At 39.6% G+C, this 20,999-nt stretch overlaps 1 protein-coding gene, 1 long non-coding RNA gene and 4 other non-coding genes across 7 annotated transcripts; 5 read left to right on the top strand and 1 right to left on the bottom strand.

The window, feature by feature from the left end:
• Positions 1–4,657: 4,657 nt before the first annotated feature.
• On the bottom strand, positions 4,658–13,294 carry LOC103709895 (probable galacturonosyltransferase 10). 2 transcript variants are annotated; one of them, XM_008795420.4, is made up of 2 exons: positions 12,776–13,294; positions 4,658–6,963 (listed from the first exon to the last, which is right to left on the bottom strand). In XM_008795420.4, the coding sequence occupies exons 1-2, from the start codon at positions 12,929–12,931 to the stop codon at positions 5,518–5,520; spliced, it is 1,602 nt and encodes a 533-aa protein (XP_008793642.2). In that variant the 5' UTR covers positions 12,932–13,294; the 3' UTR covers positions 4,658–5,517. The 2 variants fall into 2 exon arrangements, with proteins under 2 accessions (XP_008793642.2, XP_026661541.1); XM_026805740.2 differs by lacking the exon at positions 12,776–13,294 and adding an exon at positions 10,217–12,764.
• Positions 13,295–16,682: 3,388 nt separating this feature from the next.
• Positions 16,683–19,503, top strand: LOC113462911. Its single transcript, XR_003386232.2, has 2 exons — positions 16,683–17,716; positions 17,845–19,503. It is a non-coding gene; the product is annotated as an uncharacterized LOC113462911 (long non-coding RNA).
• On the top strand, positions 17,664–17,751 carry LOC113462916. The gene has a single exon (XR_003386241.1). It is a non-coding gene; the product is annotated as a small nucleolar RNA U36a (small nucleolar RNA).
• Positions 17,852–17,946, top strand: LOC113462913. The gene has a single exon (XR_003386238.1). It is a non-coding gene; the product is annotated as a small nucleolar RNA Z223 (small nucleolar RNA).
• LOC113462914 lies at positions 18,041–18,156 on the top strand. The gene has a single exon (XR_003386239.2). It is a non-coding gene; the product is annotated as a small nucleolar RNA Z278 (small nucleolar RNA).
• LOC113462915 lies at positions 18,521–18,635 on the top strand. Its single transcript, XR_003386240.1, has one exon. It is a non-coding gene; the product is annotated as a small nucleolar RNA Z278 (small nucleolar RNA).
• Positions 19,504–20,999: the final 1,496 nt, after the last annotated feature.

The following is a 20,999-nucleotide window of genomic DNA, read 5'->3' as shown; positions in this document are numbered from 1 at the left end:
CCGCCGCGGATGGGATGGGCTCCGCCGCCACCGTCGCCATCAGTCGTGGCACGGGCACCATCTGCGGCATCCTCGCCGTTGACGCGCCTCGGAGCATCCAGTGTGCCCGCGGAACGCAGCCGGTCTACTCTATACCGCAATCTCCTTTCGTCTCTTTCGCCTCGCGTTTTCTCCAATAAGCCAAAGCAATGGGTCCCGGTTCCTGCACCGATTCCGACTGGTGGGTGTTCACTCTCCCTGCTTTCCTCGGCGCCGACCCCCTTCTCTGTGACCGTTTCCTCATGCTGTCAACCCTGTTCATGGCCTTAGTCTCAGTGGCCCTCCTGTCGTGGGCCCTCTCCTCCGGCGGTCCTGCTTGGGCCAACGGCAGGAGCCGCCAGGGCGTCGTCCCCATCCCGGACCCCCGTGGCCTCCCTGTGTTCGACAGCATCTTTAGCCTTACCGGCAGGTTGCCGCATCGCGTGCTTACGTCCATGGCGCATGCCGGCACCGACGCCGCCACCCAGCTCATGGGCTTCTCGATCGGCTCCACCCCGACCGTCGTCTCCTCCGACCCCGCCGTCGCCCGGGAGATGCTCTTCCACCCCTCCTTCGCTGACCGCCCCATGAAGTGCTCGACGCGGGAGTTCATGTTCGCCTGTGCCATCGGATTCGCGCTGAGCGGGGCCTACTGGCGTCTCCTGCGTCGGATCGCATCGACCCACCTCTCCATCGACAAACGACTGCGCCATGGACACTAGCAAAAATAAAAACACTCTGTGTCGGTGACCTCCTCCTCCACGGAATCGTTGGGCGAGGACACGCTGATGCCACCAAAGATGAGGGAGTTGAGCTCCCCGAGCACCCGCTTCTGATGCTTCTAATCCTTTGAAAATGAGGGAGTTAAAGCTCCTTGAGCATCCGTCTCCGGTGCTCCCATTCCTCCGAAGATGAGGGAGTTAAGCTCCATGAAGGAGGAGGTGGCGCGTACCACACTATTCCGTCAGAAGCTTGGCGAAGGTGAATTCGGTAGGTACAATCCTGCTCCAAATCTTAGAGGACCAGGTGAGCGTGGAGCAGCTTGCCACACCGCTTCGTCAGAAGCTTGTTAAAGGTGAACTCGGTAGGCGCGGTCCCACTCCAAACCCCAGAGAACCACGTGAGCGTGGAGCAGCGCATCACACCGTCTCGTCAATGCTTGGCGAAGGTGAATCGATAGGCCCGGTCCCGCTCCAAACCCCAAAGGACCAGGTGAGTGTGGAGCAGCGCGCCATACCGTCCTGTCAGAGTGCTTGACAAAAGTGAACTTAGTAGGTGCAATCCCGCTCTCGATCATGGAGGCGTACATTTGCATGGCGCTGCCCCAGTACTCAATCTCTGATTTTATTTGTTGCCCTCGGCTCCTTCACCATCCACTTCGAGGTCTCTTGCTCTTTTTCTATGGTGCTTTCATTTACAAGCATCGTCGAGCTTCGGTTGCTTTCTCTCTAAGGTCTGTCCTCACTGTAACTATCATCTTTTTTGTGTCTTCTCGATGCCATATTATTAGGCAAGCCAATCAGCCACATCGACAGGCATATCAGTATGTCACATCCGTCCGACAAATCAGTCCACTATATCAGTTTTTGAGTTGTTATGTTAACTCCTAATCTGCTATATCAGCTTTTGTGCTACTACTCCAACACTTCTAGTACGTCAGTTTTTCGGTATATTCGTGATCCAGTTTCCAAACTCAAGTTGGCACGTATAGTGTCATCTTGAGTTTGAGGAGGAATGTTAGAATAATTTTAGGGATCACGTAACAACCTGTATCACTCATAATATTTTTCTTTATCAGCATGATTCTATGTCAATCTATATTAGTTTCTTTTGTTAGCATAATCTTGTTAAAGTGATTTTAGGGATCATATGACAACCTGTATCACCTATAATATTTTTCATTGTTAGTGAAATTCTATATCAACCTATATTATTTTCCATATATGGAGTCTGTACACGAGTATATATAACCTCTGAGTTATACCAAATATGATGGAACAGAAAAATAAATTTTTCTCTCTCTCTCTCTCTCTTTCTTGTTTCTCTTTTTCTGCAAATATTTCAATATTATCCACCATTGTTGATAATTTTGATTTGTTGTGCATCCCCGATACCTTTTTTGCAGCAACGTCCTCTGTCGTAGTCCCTAGTATCAGAACTAAGATCATTAGGCATCATCATCTTTATTAGTTATATAAGCCCTTGCGATAAGGTAGGATTTAGGCCATGGGTTGACTCTCCTCTCTTGAGGGAGAACCAATTATGATAAGGATGTCACCGGATTTAGTGCGAAAAATTATGATATTGATATATAAAAAAGGTGCTATATGGATTTATTAGTTGGACTAGCCATTCTCTCAACAACTTAAGCTTTTGGGCTACGAGACTGTAACAAACATAAAAAATATCTTCTAGCTATGAGGTTACTTCAAGTTAAGTGGATGTTGTCGCCGTATTTGGTTAGAAAGAAGGGCTTTGCTCCGGTTTGGATTACCCTATTTTGAGCTATTTTTCTTTGGTTTTTTTTCTTTAGCATCGATTGCCGTTGTCAACCACTAGTTAGGGAGGACCTCCAATTGTGCCACTGTGGCCATCATTGCTAGCTACAGCCAGCCACCACCGGCCATAAGGCCTCCTCTATTTTAGAAAAGGGTGAGCATGAGCTCTCATGTTTTGCCAAAAAGCCAAGAAAAAAAAAGAAAAACATAAAGAAGAAAAGAAAAAGAAAAGAAAAGAAAGAAAAAAAAAAAAAAAGAGAGAAAGAGAGTCCTATTTCTTTTTGCTCTTTTCTTCTCTCTTTTCTCTTCTTTTCCCCACTTTCTCTCTTTTGTAGATCTCTACAAAGTTTCTCTCTTTACTAGAGTTTGCTAAATCCTAGAGAAAGATCTTTTTTCCAATAATTTTTATTGACCCTAGTGAAGGAGGTCCTGATCTATGGTCATCGGGTGGCATGTCATCCTCCACCCTGGCTTAGGCCGGGCACCGCTAGCATTCATCGTCAATACTTTGTAAAGTATAATTTGCATCCTCGCATGGTTCTTAATTTGTAGTTGATCCATTGGATGATCTAGATCAGACCGACTAGGACGTCGAGCGCTACTACTCAAGTAGTCCTGTGAAGGTGTTAGAACTTAAAATTTCTATTCTTAAGATATTTATGATTATTATTTTTAAAATGATCATAGTAAAATTTTGTTGAAAATATGATTCTTGAATATTAGGCTTTGAGAGACACATACAAAATTAATCGGATTTATCATTTCATTTCACTCGCAAGTAATGTTTCATATTTTCTAGATTTATTAGCAAAAAATTATTATATTAATAAATTTTGATTCACAATATTCATGATGCAGGAATTTGATGAATGATACTTTATTACTGAATATGTTTTTTTTGGAATATTATGATGCATCATTATTGGAAGTATTGATTTTGTTATGGATTATGCTTTAGATTTTGATATCTCATAATTTTCTATATTTTTATTGAACTAAATATGAAACTACACGGTTGTTTTGAACTCTCAGCACGACTCCAAAATAACTTCCAAAAGAAAGCAAGGGACTTGGTTGAACTTTGGTACCGAACAGCAAGCGTAGACACCTCTTGAACTCAAGTCATTTCTCAGGTTTGGCCCCAAATATGGAGTATCCTTCCACTGCTCGCAAACTCCAGGCATGGCCAGAATCTGCTGAATGTCTGTTTGGTTGCAAGAAAATCCTTGAGAAAGGAAAAGAAAAACTAAAACTTTTCTATGAAAAGGAAAAAAGGAAAAAAGGATTTTAGCAAAATAGCATGGACAAAGATTTTTAGCAAACTAGTTATAAAAGTTGTCAAATTCATTATTTTTTTAATAAAACAAACAAAAAATAAATAAATATTTCAAGAAAAATGAGATTTCCAAGGAGTTTCCCGGCATTCAAATACACCCTTAGCTAAAACCTTAGGAAAATCTTACTTCCTCAATTCAGAATTTATCCTCCATTTGGCCCAAATAAGCTGTCAACCTACATTCTTGACAGGGGAGTAGTACCAAGCCACATCCCAAAGAGAACTTCTAATACCACTCTAAGGTTATAAAAAGATCCATCCCGTTTTAGCAAGAAATTCACCACCAAGTTCGCCTCCTGATCATTTGGACCTCTCAGTCCCTTGTTCATGGCCATTGTTTTTGCTAAGCCAGTCAGAATTTTTAAACTGCGGATATTTTCTTGTCATCCCATGATTTGAATGATGTCTGTTGTTCAACTTCCATGCAACACTGACCCATTAATCCTGCTCAACTTTGTTGCAGAACAAATTGAGCTTGGGAAAAAGCTCAGCTAGCATATGCGTTCGCCTGGTGTGATGATGCTGAATCAGAGCCAACCGCCACACTGATTCATACTCCATGAATCAAGCTAGGAAGGGCCACGGTTCGCGGAGCGGTGGATCTCCCATGGTCTCCATCTACATCATGAGTTGCAACCAATCCATGATGCAGCAGTGGATCTCCCATGTCCATGTGCTTGTGGCTTGTAAGACATGTTAACAACTGAGCCAAAACTTCAACTAGTAGAAGGCAAAGGCCTTATTCCTACTGCAGCAATGATTAAAAGAACAGCAGTGAGAACTCACAGACATGAGGTCGGAGAGGTAAATGCACAAGAAATTTTGCAAGTATCATTTTTATAATAATTTGGTAAAAAAAATGAGTACTAGGACAGATTACATTAGTTGTCTCCAACAAAACAACCGTGTCAGGTCTCTAATAATAAAATACAAAAATTTCAGGGGTAGATTATCCTGCCATCACCTATCTTCTTACCTTCACCAAGCAAGCCAATGCATAGCCATTGTCTGCTTTATAAATGAAGGATACCTCATATTCTTCAAACTGTGACAGCGTCCAACATAATAGCTAATTGAAAAGTGGTCCACCATGTCTGAAAGTTACAAGCCTATCCGTCGACACAATCGACCACATACAAGGAGCCTGATCTTACCCAAACCATGGAAAAATTACCTCCATGGGCCTTATGGGGTACTTCCACTGCCAACAGTTTCAGAAATCTGAATCTCTTCTGTTTAACACCAATCAACATTCTGGGCAAACGTACCTTCTAGGAAACATCATATGTTGCTCAAAGGACTTCTGCAGAATATCACCCAAAAACAAATACTGTAGCATATTTACTCTTTCAACTTGATCCTGTATAAATTACATGCTGTACTAATTCATCTGCTAAGAATGGCTGGCACAAAAATGTGCTTGAGAAATTCCAATCAGATGGCTTTGCTGCTCCACCCCAACAGTTCATAAGGTGGGCCTCAACCATCAAAAATTAGTGATGCTGCAACTTGAAAGAGAATCTAGATAGACGAATGGAAGAATTTCTGAAGAAAAGAATAATTTACTCTACCATTCCGCTCGAAAGAAAATTACTCAAAACCAGAAGGCTTTGGCAATTAAGGACTCTACCCTGCATGAACATCACCTGCCATCATGAGGATCGTCTAATGCATGAAGCAGCGATGCAACAAAGGGTGTGAGTAGTCCACATATTTATCCCACAAGACCTTGTACTTTTCCATCCCAATCTTCAGCCATGGCTTCATGTTCCCATTGTAGTGCAACACCGCACCATTCCTAATTGCTGAAAGGTCCACATTTGTATAACCCAACCCCAGCACATGCCACTTGGGATCCAATGTCTCAATCAACCCATAAAAGGCCAGCAGACCAGGTGGCAGTGAGCCGAGCTTCCAGAGGGTGTGGTCTGCATTACGCTCCTGCCAATGGTGATATATGCCGGTCACATTTTTCCTTCGCCACACTCTCAGATCAATCACATTCATACCAAATGCCCATCCACAAGCATCAGGATCAAAATGAGCACGGATCAGTGGGTGTGAATAGTTCAAATACTTGTGGAACCTGTGGAATGTCTCCATGCAAGTCTCCACGGCCCCCATCACATTCCCATTAAGGTTGATTGTGAACAACTCTGTCAAATCCTTCTGGACTATTACATCATCATCAAGAAATACTACCTTCTGTAATGCTGGGAAGACTTCTGGGATGTAGAACCTGAGGTGGTTTAGCATCGATAAGTACTTTGGGTTCCTGAATTTAATTGGTGTTTTTCCATCCCCACCTCCAGAGAAGTAGAAGTTCTGGGTGTCAGTGTTCTGAAGCTGCTTTAGAACTGGGACATATGATGCATTAAGCCAGCTGAAATCCTCAAACTTCTGTACCTCCACAGTTGCACCTCGGAAACTGTTCATGGAGAACCAAGCCTTCATTGGTGGATAGTTCACCTCATCGGTGACCAGGTGGAATACAATCTGATCTGGATGCTTGGAATTAATGGCAGTTGAATTGACCACAACCGATGCAGCAAGGATGTTGTCGGAGAAAATACAATAGTGGTAGAGACTGTTATCTCTTAGCTTCTCCAGAGTGTGCTTTCCTTCTGAGAGTTTTCTATGCAGATTTGAGTTTTTGAACCATTCCATGGTTAAACTGACACCAAGACAATACAGGCTTTTCGGGATTTCTTCAGCAGCTATTTGTCCATATTGTGTACTCTTCTCGGTCTCAGATTTCATTCTCTCTTCAAGAGCCTGGATTTGACCCTTCATCTTCATCATCATGGTAGCACCATCATAATGGAATTGTTGGGCTTGGTAGAGCAGAAGTGCCATGTCATGTATTGCTGTTTCTACTTCTTCTGCAGTTAATGGGGTGCCTCTGGTGGCAGCCCTGGATAGGAGAACTTGCGAGTAGCGTATCTGGGCACTAAGTTCTGCTGCAAACTGGAGATTGTTGCTTTCTTTAGAGATGACCACAAAAGCCTTTGCAAGAGAGATTTGGTCGACTAGTTGCCTTGTGAACGAATGAGCGCTCAGCATCTCATCAGTGATGTTATGACCTTCAGTAAGGCTAGAGCGATAAGATTTCTGCAAGACACTCGAGGAGTTGCAAGAGTAAGCTCAAATGATTGGATGAGTATCAAGTGGCACCGAAACATCAGCTAGAATAGAACGTTTAGAATATGAATTGGCATATGGATATATTATGTTATAGAAAATGCCACAGAGAACATGTAGAATATCAACCTTGACACAGCTATTCCATTTCGGAAATGAGCTGCAACCAGAATCATATAAGATGAGAACTATTTACCAGCACTCGGTCAAAAAAGAGAACTATTTACCAGCACAGTTTACAATCCAGAGAAGTCCCTATCCATGAGAATACATGTCTGTGTAGTACATCTGATGCATACCCTCTGTGACCAGTTTTTAGCAATGCCCACTCTAGAGAACCTCAAATTTAAATGGAAGAACAGGCCGTACCAATGCATAGGGATGATTGGCTGAAGTATGATGGGAATTAGGAAAATTCATCAACTAGTTTATATTTCATCTGGCCATTAAAAACGGACAAAGTTAACTATATAATTCAGCTGGGCCAAGAATATGTTCAATGCTTCAGCTTTTAGTCAAGTAGAGATGGAACGTCTTTCATGTCAACCACCCATGCCTATTGTAATCATGTAACCCATTCTTTGCAAGCATTCTGATTCCCAATTCTATTAACGTCCATGCATAAAAGGAAAGGAAAAGATAATTCTCCACTGGCAAGGAAATGAAATAATTCCTTTCAGCTATCTCTGTATGGAGGATGTTTTAGGTTGAGAAGAAGAACAAAGGTTCTCTTCACATGAATATAACCTTCTCATCTTGTCTTCTATTAATATTGCACTAAATTCCTTTGTCAGTTTCGGATTTTTTTTTTCAAAAAGCAAACAAGCAATACCTAAATCTCAGACTTATGTTTTGGACATAACAGCCTGACTAAGATTGCAGGTCCACCTTAGCGTCCACATCTACATGAGCATCATCTCACATACGTCCTCTATTACTCTTCGGTTTCCAACTATCAAAATATATAAACATATTTTCAGTATTATTTTTAAAATTTTAATTATGGAATGCAATGAGCGACCAACGTGCTAATGCAAATTTCAACTTCAACAATCCCACCTGTCTACTGATAGAAAAGTCCTATCTAACTCCAGTTATTCTGGTTATCTGAGGCAAGCTTCTCGCATTCTTTTTATAGCCATCAACGTTAACTAAAGCCTTCTCACCTAAGATGAGAGAATTTGCATTCAAGTATTATATTTTAGACTACTGATCAAATGTCCTCTGAATTTTTGATTTGGCATTTACCTTGTTCACTTGTTCAATTAATAACAGAACTGCAATTGGCATACCAGCAAGCCTCCAAAATATCTGCAGCTAATCTATTTTAGATAATGGAAAACAAAGTAGCCTAATGCCCCTTGCCCAGCTCTCCCTCTCAAAGTAAAGTAGCATGATGTCAATCCGTGGTGCATGCCCTAGAGCCACAAATGAGTCAAGTTTAAACATATCAAATCAAGGCCTCTAAATTCAACAGAACACAAACTTTATTAATGTAGAACCCAAAACCAAATCATAGGAATGGACGTAAATTTTAAGTGGAAAGTATTACATTAAATACCAAACCTAATTTTGTCATCCACGTAAAAAGCTTCCTTAGATGAAACTAAATTATAGATCTTATCAAGCCCACCCATATAGTAAGTGGCGTGAACTTATAATTCATCAACATGACCTAATCACAATATTCGTTCCTTAAAAAAGAAAAGTTAATTCATCACTCAACCATCTAAAGGAAAAGCTAACCATTCATCAACTGACCACAAATATCCCTTTCCCTTCTCGCTTTTCCTTCCCCCTTCCCATCCTCCAACAGGACAGAAAGTGAGTTCTCCAATTGACAGGTTAAATAAACCATGCAAATGTAAATTTTAACTAGTTTAAAGATCCTTATAAGTTCCCTAAATTGTTGCACATCACTCAAATAGCATATGGCCCTTATGAATGATTGTTAGTATCTTTGCAATTTTGCTGTACATCATCCTTCTTTCATACTTTATCGGAATACTCAACTAAGCTTGTAATAAACAATCCAATATAATTCAATAAACAAGGTGGCCAAAAGGGTGACAGTGAAATGTAAAAACTATACATATAGTGACTAAAGTAGTTTCAAACCTATTCATTAATCAATATGGGGGTAACCATGCTATTAGTTTCAGTAGTAAAACCAGGAGGATAATAAAGTGATATACTGAAGAAAGCTTGTAGAGGCATAAAAAGTAAAAAATTAGAAGAGATGCAGAAATAGAGAGAGGAAGGGCAAATGACCTTCCTTCGCTGATGGGGTGCTGAAGTGGCTTCCTTATTATGAGAATAAATACCAAAGGAGGGTGCAAATAAAGCAAAATACCACTTTTCGATCATCCTAGTACAGTTAGGTCTAGATAACAAGACATGTTTTAGATAAGTCAAAACCTTAAATGAGATGAACAAACTACAATTGTAGATGATAAACTAAAAACAAATATGCTAAACACTGCAAACATAATTTTTCGTAACATATGCTATGGATCATTTAAGAAGCTACGCAGATTAAATAGTCACTTAAGAACTTAAGGAGCTATTTAACTGGCTAAGCTGACCAAAAATCTGTTGAACATTAAGCTTGCTTAGCTGTTCAAGAAACCGTTAAGCATTTATATTGATATAATTGATACATAATAATTTCACATAATTTTATAGGCACCTTGGATGGTGTCTTTTTTTTCCAAATCTACTTTAAGATCAAAATTGCTTTCTCCAGTGTGCCATCAAATTAGTAAGAGAGGTTTAAGTTAATTCATAGTATAACTGAGCACATGTTGCGGCCAAGGTTCATGGTACCGGTGAGTACCATCCCGTATCAAGTATATCATACCATGCCTATATTAAATCGGCACTTCGTAGGGCGTATCAAGTGTCGGTACACCGAACCAACCTCCTACCGAGCTTACCGACACTATACCAACATAGTACTTGTATGGGATTCAGTGCCTAGATTGCAAATCTTGGTGGAGATGTTATAGCACACATAGCCATCTTTCTCACTACCAATATGTATAGACCATCATCTTCCAGTTTTCAATTATATACCCAATCAAAATATGAAAATTAAAAAGCTCAAACCCTTCCGTACCCTTTTCAAGAAAATAGGCTAGTATATGCATACCTAACATCTCTTCCCTATTAGCAGAAAACAATCTAGGAGCATGAATAATTGATATAGGGTTATGACCCTCACCTCAGATGTTAAAATGATCCCTTTCTTGAATCTTTTCGAGTTCCCTTACTGACTCTTGCTGTTGAGTAGATTTAGTACAGAACTTTATCTCAGTCAAGCTTGATATTGTCCACCAGTATCAATGATCTATAAGATTCATAATGCTTGCAAAAGGTGTTGCTATGCTAAGCAAGAAATGAACATTAAAAGGTAAAGATGATAGAAGACATTGAAATTCTTAAAGGTTTTATTGCTTCATTAGCTTAATTTATGTTTTTGAAACTAGGACACATTCCAAAGCTATTATCAAGGATGTCTACCAATTAGCTTGCTGCCATGACTCCAAGTTCCAATGAAGGTGGGCAATTCAAGTGGATCTAAAAGAGCACAGCCACCCCACAGTTTAGATATTTTTTGTGGAAGCTACAACAGTGCCAACTTCCATGCAAATCCTTCTTGGCCCAAGTTGGGATATCCCCCCTAGCGTACTAAGTGCAACATTGATCGCGTGTTAATTAAACACAGCCCAGCAAAGGAAACTTGGACCCATTATTGCTCATCAGACCAAATCCCCATGGAACTTCAACTCCCCTGACAAGCTTCTTGAGCTGCTACCCAACCAGTCTTACGTTACATAGGGTGGACAGTATGGATGGTCGATGGTGTTTTCCACATAAGACCTCTGCAGCAGCTCAACTGGCCCACTGTAAGAATTCACCAGCTTCAGAGTCTCCTTGCACCATAATAGAGGAGGGTTATTCCTGACTGCAATTACAATTGGGTAGCCACAACTGGTCTCTCTCTAGCCTCCTAGAAGTTTCTCCCCAACTAATGCATGTACCTGTTTTAAAGTTTGATGGTGCTACCTATGCCAATGGGTATGTGTTACTTATTTTATCTTTCAAGATTTCCACAGCAGAATTCTCTACATCAGGAGCATAACTCCTCCATCTCTACCCTAGAGTTCAAGTGCATGGGAGGAAGTGTTAGTAGCTTGGAACTAATTCCAAGGCTGTAGGGAAATTAGCTAACTGTCGTGACATGGACTAGTGGTGCTCATCAGGCACTGCGGCATGCAGTTAGACATTTGAGAACTCATCGATGCAATTGAGACTACCCAAGCTTCCCATGAGGCAAACTAACCAGTCTGGTTAGCTGGCCAGGAGGTCTCCGGATCTAACCATATTAGCTGGGTTGATATTCAGGCAACCCAGCAAAGAAGTTGATAGTTGTGCTGTTGTTTCTTCAGGTGTTAGTGATGAGTTTGGCTTCCCAAATTACCAACGAAGGAGAGGAAAAAGAAAAGGACATAGATGTGAATCTTCCATATTGTTACCCCACCTTAAAGCATGAAATGATGCTACTAACCTAAGTGCTTCAATAGCTTAATCTTACTAACTAATATGACCAATTACCATATTTCAAGCTCCTGCACCAGCAAAATGAAGGATAATAAAGAGCTTAAACTTTGTAATATGGCTTCCTTCGATCCCGCAAAAAAGACTAATTTTGTGGTCTTTTAAATAGCTTATCAAAATAGAAATAAGAAAACTAAAGTTTACCATCACATTTCACAAGTCAAAAGGATCCAAAGAAGCAACCATGAAATATGGATATTTCAGCTTAGCCTCAAAATATTTCTTTTCATTTAACAATATAAATAACAAAAAAAATATTTTTTTATTTGCATAACTTAGGACATGGAAGAAGTTATGTGGGCCATATAGAGGTATGGGTTTTGGCATTGAACAATGGTACAAGGTCTTACACTTTTTGGTCCCTAAGACTACAAGAGTGCATTTTTATGAATCTTTGGAGTTTATACTGAAAAATAAAATAAATTGTCTCAATAAGCTTGCTATTAACTCAAGTAAAGACAATCAAGAGAAGAACCATAGGCATACTTATTAAGCATCTAAATATTGATTTTGCCAAAGACATGACTTGTTAGTCTAAATATCATGAATACATTGATCCAGCACAAGGTTCAGCCAATAGGTACTATGATCAATTGGTCGTATTTGTATTGAATAATTCCAGCATGTTTCTTCATCCTATTTTGAGTATGATTTGTACCAGGTTTAATGCCTATTAGGGTTAGGGGCCAGGTCCCATATACTTCTAATAAGGCAGCATTTTGATATACTAATAAATCTTTTCGGAGAGAATTTCCTTCACCAAAAGAAGGGTTCTGTCCAGTTTGCTTTACTTTGTGTGTTGATCTACGAAGTTTGATCCTGGCGGTCAAATCGGCCTTCATTTTTCCAGCTGCTTCATACATGTAGTGCATCTAAGATTCTAGTAAGACCAGGAAAGTAAAAGCATTCCCAAGAACCTACCTGGAGACTGATCAGTTTCAGTAAACATTTATTTAAAAAAAAAAAACACCCAAGTTGCATGCTCGAAAAATCAAAAATTTTGAGTATCCCATGCAAAAATAACTAAAAACAGATCAGAAGAAGTGCAAATTTCCTCAGAAATTCAAACATCAGATAGATCAAAACATTAGAAGAACTCAAGAGGAAACTACTTTCCGATGGATCACGCGTCGAGATCAAGATCAGAGGTAAAAGGTCTGACCTGGGGGAACGAGGGCACGGATCTCGGCTGCTTCTCGCGGCTGAGTACAATAAGGAACAAGAGAACTCCCAGTCCGCCCACCACCAGCCATGCCCACCCCTTCGAGGACCACCGCCTCCGCGCCGACCGCCGGAGATCAAAGGGCCTCCTCCTCATCCCTCCTCAGAGCCACCAACAGCCGATCAGATCAGAGGCAACGCCCGCTCCACCGGAGCGCATCTCCAGACCCAAGACGAACCCTAAATCCCGCCGCTCGCCGGCCAACAGGACGACGGAAGGAAGACGGAATTGAGCACCGACAGGTGTGGGATGGAATCCCTCGGAGATTTGGGGGAGAAGGAGGTATTTCTGAATCGAATCTCCGCGAGGGTTAAGGTTAGGGTTTTGGGGTCCGATCAGCGTCTCTTCTTCTTATAATCGTCGTTAAGAGAAGCCTCTGAGCTCCATGGAAGGACACTCGCGAGGATCTCTGGTTTCTGACTTTCGGCTAAGGCCGCGTGATGCTTGTTCTCTTACCTTTTTAAATTAGTTTTAAATGAGATCGCCACGGAATCCAGCGTTGCCCGACCTCCCCGGTGCCACGGAAAGGGAAACGGGAAATGGGAAACGGTTTGGCAAAATATAATTAACCAGATCTCCCCGTAGGCAGGGAAAGGGAAACGGGAAACGGATTTGTCCAAAGATAATGAATAGAGACTAGACAGCTAGGGGTGACATGGAAAAACTCCATGTAAGAAAAAAAAAAGACAGCTAAAAACACGTCTCTATAATTTCCCACAAAATTTTCCCTTTTTTTTTTTTTTTTCTGAATGAGATCACAACGCTATTTAGGGAGGGAAAACTATATCATTCGTTTTTGAGGCATTATGTCATTGGTTTTTAGAAGTTATTAATATTAAAAATATCAACAATCATTTCAAAGAATGATGAAAAAATTATCTATTATTTTTTTTTTTTTCTGAGACTCCATTTTTCACTTCTCTTCTCTTTTTTTCTTGTAACCAAAAAAAAAAAAAAATAGTTGAGCCTGAGATTTGGAGGTTTGCCTCTTCCATCTGAGGTTAAACTATATAGCACTAAATAACTTTTTTTTTATCCCAAATTCTAGATATTATGAAAATGTTCCTCCCAAAAATTATCTCATCTTAAGTCCACATGAGGCAACAATAAGCTTTCAATTGCATAATATACTACAGTAGTTAACTAGTTATGGTCGGCTTTACTATTCCACCACAACTTGGCTAAATCCAACTAGTAATGCAATCCAATTAAGAGTTTGCTTCCATAACATTTTGGGGCATATTTCAATTCAACAAATTAGTCCCTCTCACATGCTTTTCATACAAAAACTGAGACGAGATAGAAAAAACATAATATTGCCTTGGGGGGCAATTGCAAGATAGATGGAAGAAAAAGGTAGGTTGCATATTTGCATCTAGATTAGTGTGATATTAATATCCATATTGATAAGTAGAAATTAAAGCAAAAATGTATTGGATAATGTCCGGTCCCATTTGTTTCCCTATTTATATTAATCAACTAACATCCATACGCTTAGTTGTATTTATAAGAAAAGGATAGAATATAGATATGGATATACGCAAATACCCCAATGAAATTTATTTATGTCGATCTTTAATTTAGTAGGTCACACTCTCGAGCTACCAACAATCGGCTTTTTATCACTTTGTATTTTAGAGAATACAGATCAGCTATTAAAAGAGCCGTGATTGGGTGAATTCAATGTTTAAATTGTATCTTTTATCTTTTTTTTTTATAAAACAAAAGAAAGTGTGAAGGATTGCATAGTTTGAATAAATAAAACATAAAGCCGAACAATAATCTATCCACCTCATTTATGCTATCAAACTGGTATTTGTATTTATATTTATATTGTTAATATCTAATTTGTATTCGTTTAATGATACAAAGTTTAGCTCCAATTAATCTGTATTGATATATTGATCAAAATAAAAGTTGACGCGAGCATGAATATGCTAATAATCTATTTTGAGCCCAACAGAAGCTTTCAAGCTAATTGTAACATCAATATGCCATATCGGAAAAATATCGAATACCTTAAATATGAGGATCTGTGCGGACGTGTGTTTAGTCCCACGTCGGTTATTCGCTAGATAAATCTTGAGTACTCATACAAAATAAAAAAAATCAAATAATACCTTCTGACTAGTTGGATAAGATTTTAGGTTATTACAAATGGTATCAGAGCGAACATACCCATAATCTCTGTTTCTTCTAATAACAACTATAATGGGATCAAAAACTTAAAAATAAACTGTTGGGGGGGAGGGGGCCTTGAATTTAGTCCCACATCGGCTAGTAGCGGAAAGGTTCCGTGCCTTAAATGGGGGGGTGAAAATCCTTTCCTCTCGAGGGCCCTTTTGTGGGACAAAACCGTGAGGAGGGCTCCGGGTACGCTCGACCCCCAAAGCGGACAATACCTCGGGAGGAACGCGGTCCTCTTTCTCTGCTAACTTAATGTGAGCTAGGCTGTTGTGTGAGGCTCCGGCAGAATGCCGTCCCCGCAACAGATGGCGCGCCAGGTAGGGGCGCCTCCTCTCTCCATTGACTACCCTACAGGACTGTGGGGGCCCGTTGGGGTAAAACCTGGCCGGAACCTTCCCGTTGGGGGGGGCTATGTTGTGGGGGGGAGGGGGCCTTGAATTTAGTCCCACATCGGCTAGTAGCGGAAAGGTTCCGTGCCTTAAATGGGGGGTGGAAATTCTTTCCTCTCGAGAGCTCTTTTGTGGGACAAAATCATGAGGAGGGCTCCGGGTACGCTCGACCCTCAAAGCGGACAATACCTCGGGAGGAACGCGGTGTTCTTTCTCTACTAGCTTAATGTGGGCTAGGCTGTTGTGTGAGGCTCCGGCAGAATGCCGTCCCCGCAACAGATGACGCGCCAGAAAGGGGCGCCTCCTCTCTCCATTGACTACCCTTCAGGATTGTGGGGGCCTGTTGGGGTAAAACCTGGCCGAAACCTTCCCGCTGGGGGGGCTATGTTGTGGGGGGAGGGGGCCTTGAATTTAGTCCCACATCGGCTAGTAGCGGAAATGTTCCTTGCTTTAAATGGGGGGTGGAAATTCTTTCCTATTGAGGGCCCTTTTGTGGGACAAAATCGTGAGGAGGGCTCCGGATAAGCTCGACCCCCAAAGCGGACAATACCTCGGGAGGAACGCGGTCCTCTCTGCTAGCTTAATGTGGGCTAGGCTGTTGTGTGAGGCTCCGGCAGAATGCCGTCCCCGCAACATAAACTATCATATTATCTACACCAAATGCCATCCTACTATTGTTATTTCATCTACCAGCCCTCCTCCACCCTCTCTCAAACCCTAAAAAAACCCTAATTTCACCATTCTTATAAGAGGCTGCATTACTAGGAGCTCTTACACCATGGAGTTGGTTTCATTCTAGACAGGTTAAAAGACAAAATCTCGAACAAAAATGCAGACCTTGGGATCATGGGCAGAAACTCAAAGAACACGACATAATCCAGCAACAAGAGGATCCGAGACTAGAGTAGAAATCGAATGAAAAATTGATAACCTACTTATAGAATGGATCACTAACTTTCATTATCCGAGGGTAGGGAAGAGGGTGGATTGGACTTTTGAATCCATTCCTGCTCGATCCCACTGAACGGTCACATCTCTCTCTCCTTTCCGCGTCGCCGATTTGGTTCGGCACGATCCTGGGCTCGGCCGGTTCAAAGGGCCGTCTTGAAGCCGGCCTGAACGCTGGGTCAAGTCTCGGCCCGCACGGACCGGTGGTGTAACACCTGATCTCCTCGTAATGCATGTCAGCCGTTCGATATGGAATTATACGGCGATCTAGGGTTAGGGTTTCTTCGGTTACTCTATAAATCGGGGGGGAACGATTTTGGCCTTGTACCTTCGATTTTGGGTTTAGCTCTTGTTGTGGGGTTTGTACGAGTGTTGATGGACGGCGAAAGGTGGCGTCTTTCCGTTGCTTCGTGATGCCTCTTCTAAGCTTTCTTTTCATTCTAATGCCTGAAAAACTAAAACCCTAATCAGCTTGCTATGAGAGGGTTCGTGGTATTTTGGGTTTTTTTGAGTAAGTTTAGGCCTTATTCATTGTCGAAAGTATCCAAATTTTCTGTTATTTCTTTCTGTTTTGAGAAAAGTTTCGATCTTTACCTTTTGTTTCGATGAAAGTTTTGATTTTTTGATTTTGATTCGAGAATAATTTCGATCTTTGGACTTGTTATTCGGATGAAGTATTGGATTTTGCGAGGAACTAATGCCTAATGTTTGGATTTGAGAGATTTTAGGGTCTTAGGTTTTTGTGGAAGTATCCCACGTTGTGCTCCGGGCTTTTCTTGAGATCTTGCGTGAGATGGAAACCTCCATGCTAGATTTAATCGCCGTTGCGTGTTCCAATTCTGTTCATGATTTCCAACTACTGATCTGGCTCAACATAATAACTAGATTGCAATTCTTTTGATTGTATTTTCTTCCTTTTGCCTTTCCGCACTTTAGGTCTTTTGGTAATTTTGCCGCCCAAAGAGCCTAGTCATGAAGGCGTTAGGCATTTGGCGAAGACGGCAGGGATAACGTGGGATTTACTCTTCTTCGATGGTTTTGCCTCTCAAATCTCTCATCACAACTATATGTGTACCAACAAGTGTGAAATTTTGGTAATTTTTAAAATCAAAAATCACACTTTTAGCGCACAAAGTGATCAAAATTTAGTTTTTTTAGTGGTTTTCTATTTGCTGTCTTTGGTTTCGTCATTACTAATGATACCTTATCCTTTTAGGCTACAAGGGCAAAACAAAAAGAAATCAGTTTGGGTGGTTTTGTTTTAAGTTTTGGTTGATGTATTGCTACTCGAAACACTCTTTTGTTGGCGATGATTATAACTTACCCGCGCTTCTGATGATTATACATGAAGCATAAGGTAGAAAAAATGGTTGAATTTCTTGATATGAGCTGACATTAAGAAATTAATATGCATACTATTTTAGAACTTTTAAAATTAACTTTTATATTCTTAATATTTTCATATTCTGTGTATTTTGGATTCAGTGAGATGCTTTGGCTGTGATGAGAATCTATACAGCTTCAAAAATGCCAGTTCTGCTTCAGAAAATTCATGATAGAGGAAGCTGATAGAAAGCTGAGCCTTTCTATATTTAAAAGTTGTCGGTTATTTCTTGTACAACTTCTTGATTTTTCTCTTGTTTTAACAGCCTCTCATAACTAAAATGGCTTTTTTCTTTCTGCCTGCGATGATATCTCCAAGTTTATGACTTGTAGATATCTTCAAGTCCCTGTTTTGCAGGGGGAAGCTGCTTGGAGCTGCTACATTCAAATGACACCAAAGGACTTTTCTGAGTCATTAGCTCTTTATTGATCATGATGGTACCTGATATGTATGAGATATAGCCAATTGACAAATGGATTCTAGCTGTTTCTAAGTTCATGTCTCTTTTATCTGATTAACATATGTTTTTATAAAAGTTTTAGTGTTTGCTTAACAGTCATTGTATTACAGAAGTAGAATTTTTGTACATGAAGTCTGATTCTTGATTTCCAAGCTTTATGTGTGAAAGACAATTTTTATCCTTCCCATGTCAAATCCCTGCTTTTTCTTGTTGACACACAGTAATGCAAGGTAATAACGGTAATTCTTGAAAAAAAAAAAGCACACTCTTGTTATTTTATTTAGATAATTATTCTTATGTTGAATTCTTTTGCCACTGCCAGTGATGATTTGTCTGCAAAATGGATGTGTTGTGGAACCAAGTCCCTGCTTGCAGGGAGAACCTACTTGGGAAAGCAGCACTTTACATGACATCCTCAGATACTTCTGAGGCGCTAAGACTTGTGTATTTACTCTTTGAATCCTATTTGAATCGACTTTCTCTGTTGAAAATAAAAGTATAAAGTAGATGTTACCTGTGCCCATCTTTTGTATAACATGGTGTTCGTCTGTCTCTTGAGTATGGAAGATGAATATACTTTGAACAGAAGAAGGCATGCCTGTCCACCCTTCTCACAGAAGTCAACTTTTGAGGCCCACTGATGAACTGAATCTCTACCAATTTGTTTAGCCTTAAGCAGTATTCAGTGTGGTATGCATACAAATATACAATGGATGTCAGCTCAAACAAATGATTTTTCAGAAGACATAAAAGAAAGTATTCTTTCCAATCCCAAATTATGAGTCAGGATCCTCTCTAGGTTGCAGTTGAATTCTATTGTATTGTGAAATTTAGCTTGTTCAAATTCGAGTGTCCTTTCAGTTATCTTTCCTCTTAGATTTGTGGCATTCTAGGTTACTTTTTTCCATTATCTAACAAGATTGGGGAAGGTATGTCAGTGAGGAACATGTTCAAGTTATTTTGTAGCTTCTTGTGGTATTATAGTGGTATTATAGCTTCATTTGCTTGCAACAATATAATCCAAGTGTGCTAATTCAAATGTTTTGCAAGGAATAATTGCTGTGTGTACCAGGTTCGATCCCATCCTGTCAGTGTTAGAGACACTAAACATGATGTTGATGCTTCGGTTGTTGGCATGGTGATAGCTTGGGATATAATTTCAGTTCCATCTTATCCTATGTGTCTTCAAATGTTTGGGACATGGCCGGAAGGTCTCTATAGTTTGTATAGATTGTTACCCTTGAGGTATATTGTATGTAGATGATTTCTTTGTGGAATTTGAAGGTAATTTTCTCATTCACTAGATGATATGCTGATGATAGAGCTTGTGTTCCTTCTCTTTTAAAACCAAATGTGGGATGCCTTCATTCGTTTTATTGGAATGATGGAAAGCATGGAGCTGGTTAGATCGGAGGTTAAGGTCGTTGGACTGTGGGTGCCCCAATTTTGTTTTTGGCAAAATTAATTTGAACATCAATAAGCTTGGCCATTAAAATTGAAGATAATTGATCATGGTCTATATCACTAAAAACATAGAATTCAGAATTTTGATGGTTTCCAATATATACTTTAAATAGGTTTACCAAGGAGTGGTTGTAATGTAGGAGCTATGTTTTAAGTAATAAAGTGTATTGATTCATATAATATTTAGATTTAAATGTTTATATATATTCTAGTATATTAGTATAATGAAATCGGATATTTCTGTCTTTATATAATAAAGTTTTTGGATATTTTTAATAGTACAAATCATAATTTATATTATCTTTTGATTTCTTGACATTTTTAGTGGTAAAAGTGGGTCTTTGATTTGGATTGTTTTATATTTCATTATTAATTTTTAAAATCGATCTTTTTCATTATATGATCTATACTTTGAATTATAAAATAATTTAAAAATGTATTTTTTAATCGTATTCCTATGCTGGATTTTGAACATAGTTTTGGGACTGGTTATATAGCAAAAAGAGTCAAGCTTGAGCAAGACTTAATGTCCCGTGCTAAACTCTTGATAATTAAAATATAAATATATAAATAATTTATATACCATATATTATTTTAGAAGGACTAAAAAAGAGCTATTTAGAGCGCTTCGAGCGGTACTGTATTTTGATTTTATTTTAGATGTGTTCGTTTGTAAGTTTATATATCATCCGTTTTGGCAAAAAAAAAAAAAAATTGAAATTAATTTTTTTTAAATTCTCTCTTCTTTAAAATTTTAATTAAATAGTAAAAAATGGTTCTCTCTTCTGTCCCTGCCCCAACCAAATATGGGATTCTTACTTCTTTATTTTTGTTCTTCCAGTCTCCAATTTTGTTAATCTAGATAAGTTAGAATATGGTCAAGATTCTTAGCTCTAATTATATAATTAAACATCTTAAAAAAAAATTATACTATTGCTATATCTCCTAAATGAGCTATCTCCAAACAATTAAAAATTGATTTATAATTAAATGAGCTAGCTCAAGCTCCGCTCGATTACAAAATAAGCTGAGCTTAAATTAGATCTAGCTTATTTGTATACGGCTTGGTTGCACTTTCAGCACATGTAGGGCTACCAGTGGGTCGGGTCCGAGCCTCCCACTACTGGTTCAACCTTGGCCCTTATTGAATAGAGATAAATCTGGTTTAATCTTAGCCTAAATTAACTTTTTTTATTTTAGATCCAGCACAACCAAATCAAGATCCCATCTGAATTTATCCCATGGCCCAAATACCAAAATGTTGTTTATTTCTATTCTTACTGTATTCAAAAAATATGGTGGAGAAAAAAAAAAGATGAAAAAAGTGATACT

This window comes from Phoenix dactylifera, chromosome 12, assembly GCF_009389715.1.
Source record: "Phoenix dactylifera cultivar Barhee BC4 chromosome 12, palm_55x_up_171113_PBpolish2nd_filt_p, whole genome shotgun sequence".
Lineage (NCBI taxonomy): Eukaryota > Viridiplantae > Streptophyta > Magnoliopsida > Arecales > Arecaceae > Phoenix > Phoenix dactylifera.
This window is presented reverse-complemented; position numbering and strand designations above follow the sequence as displayed.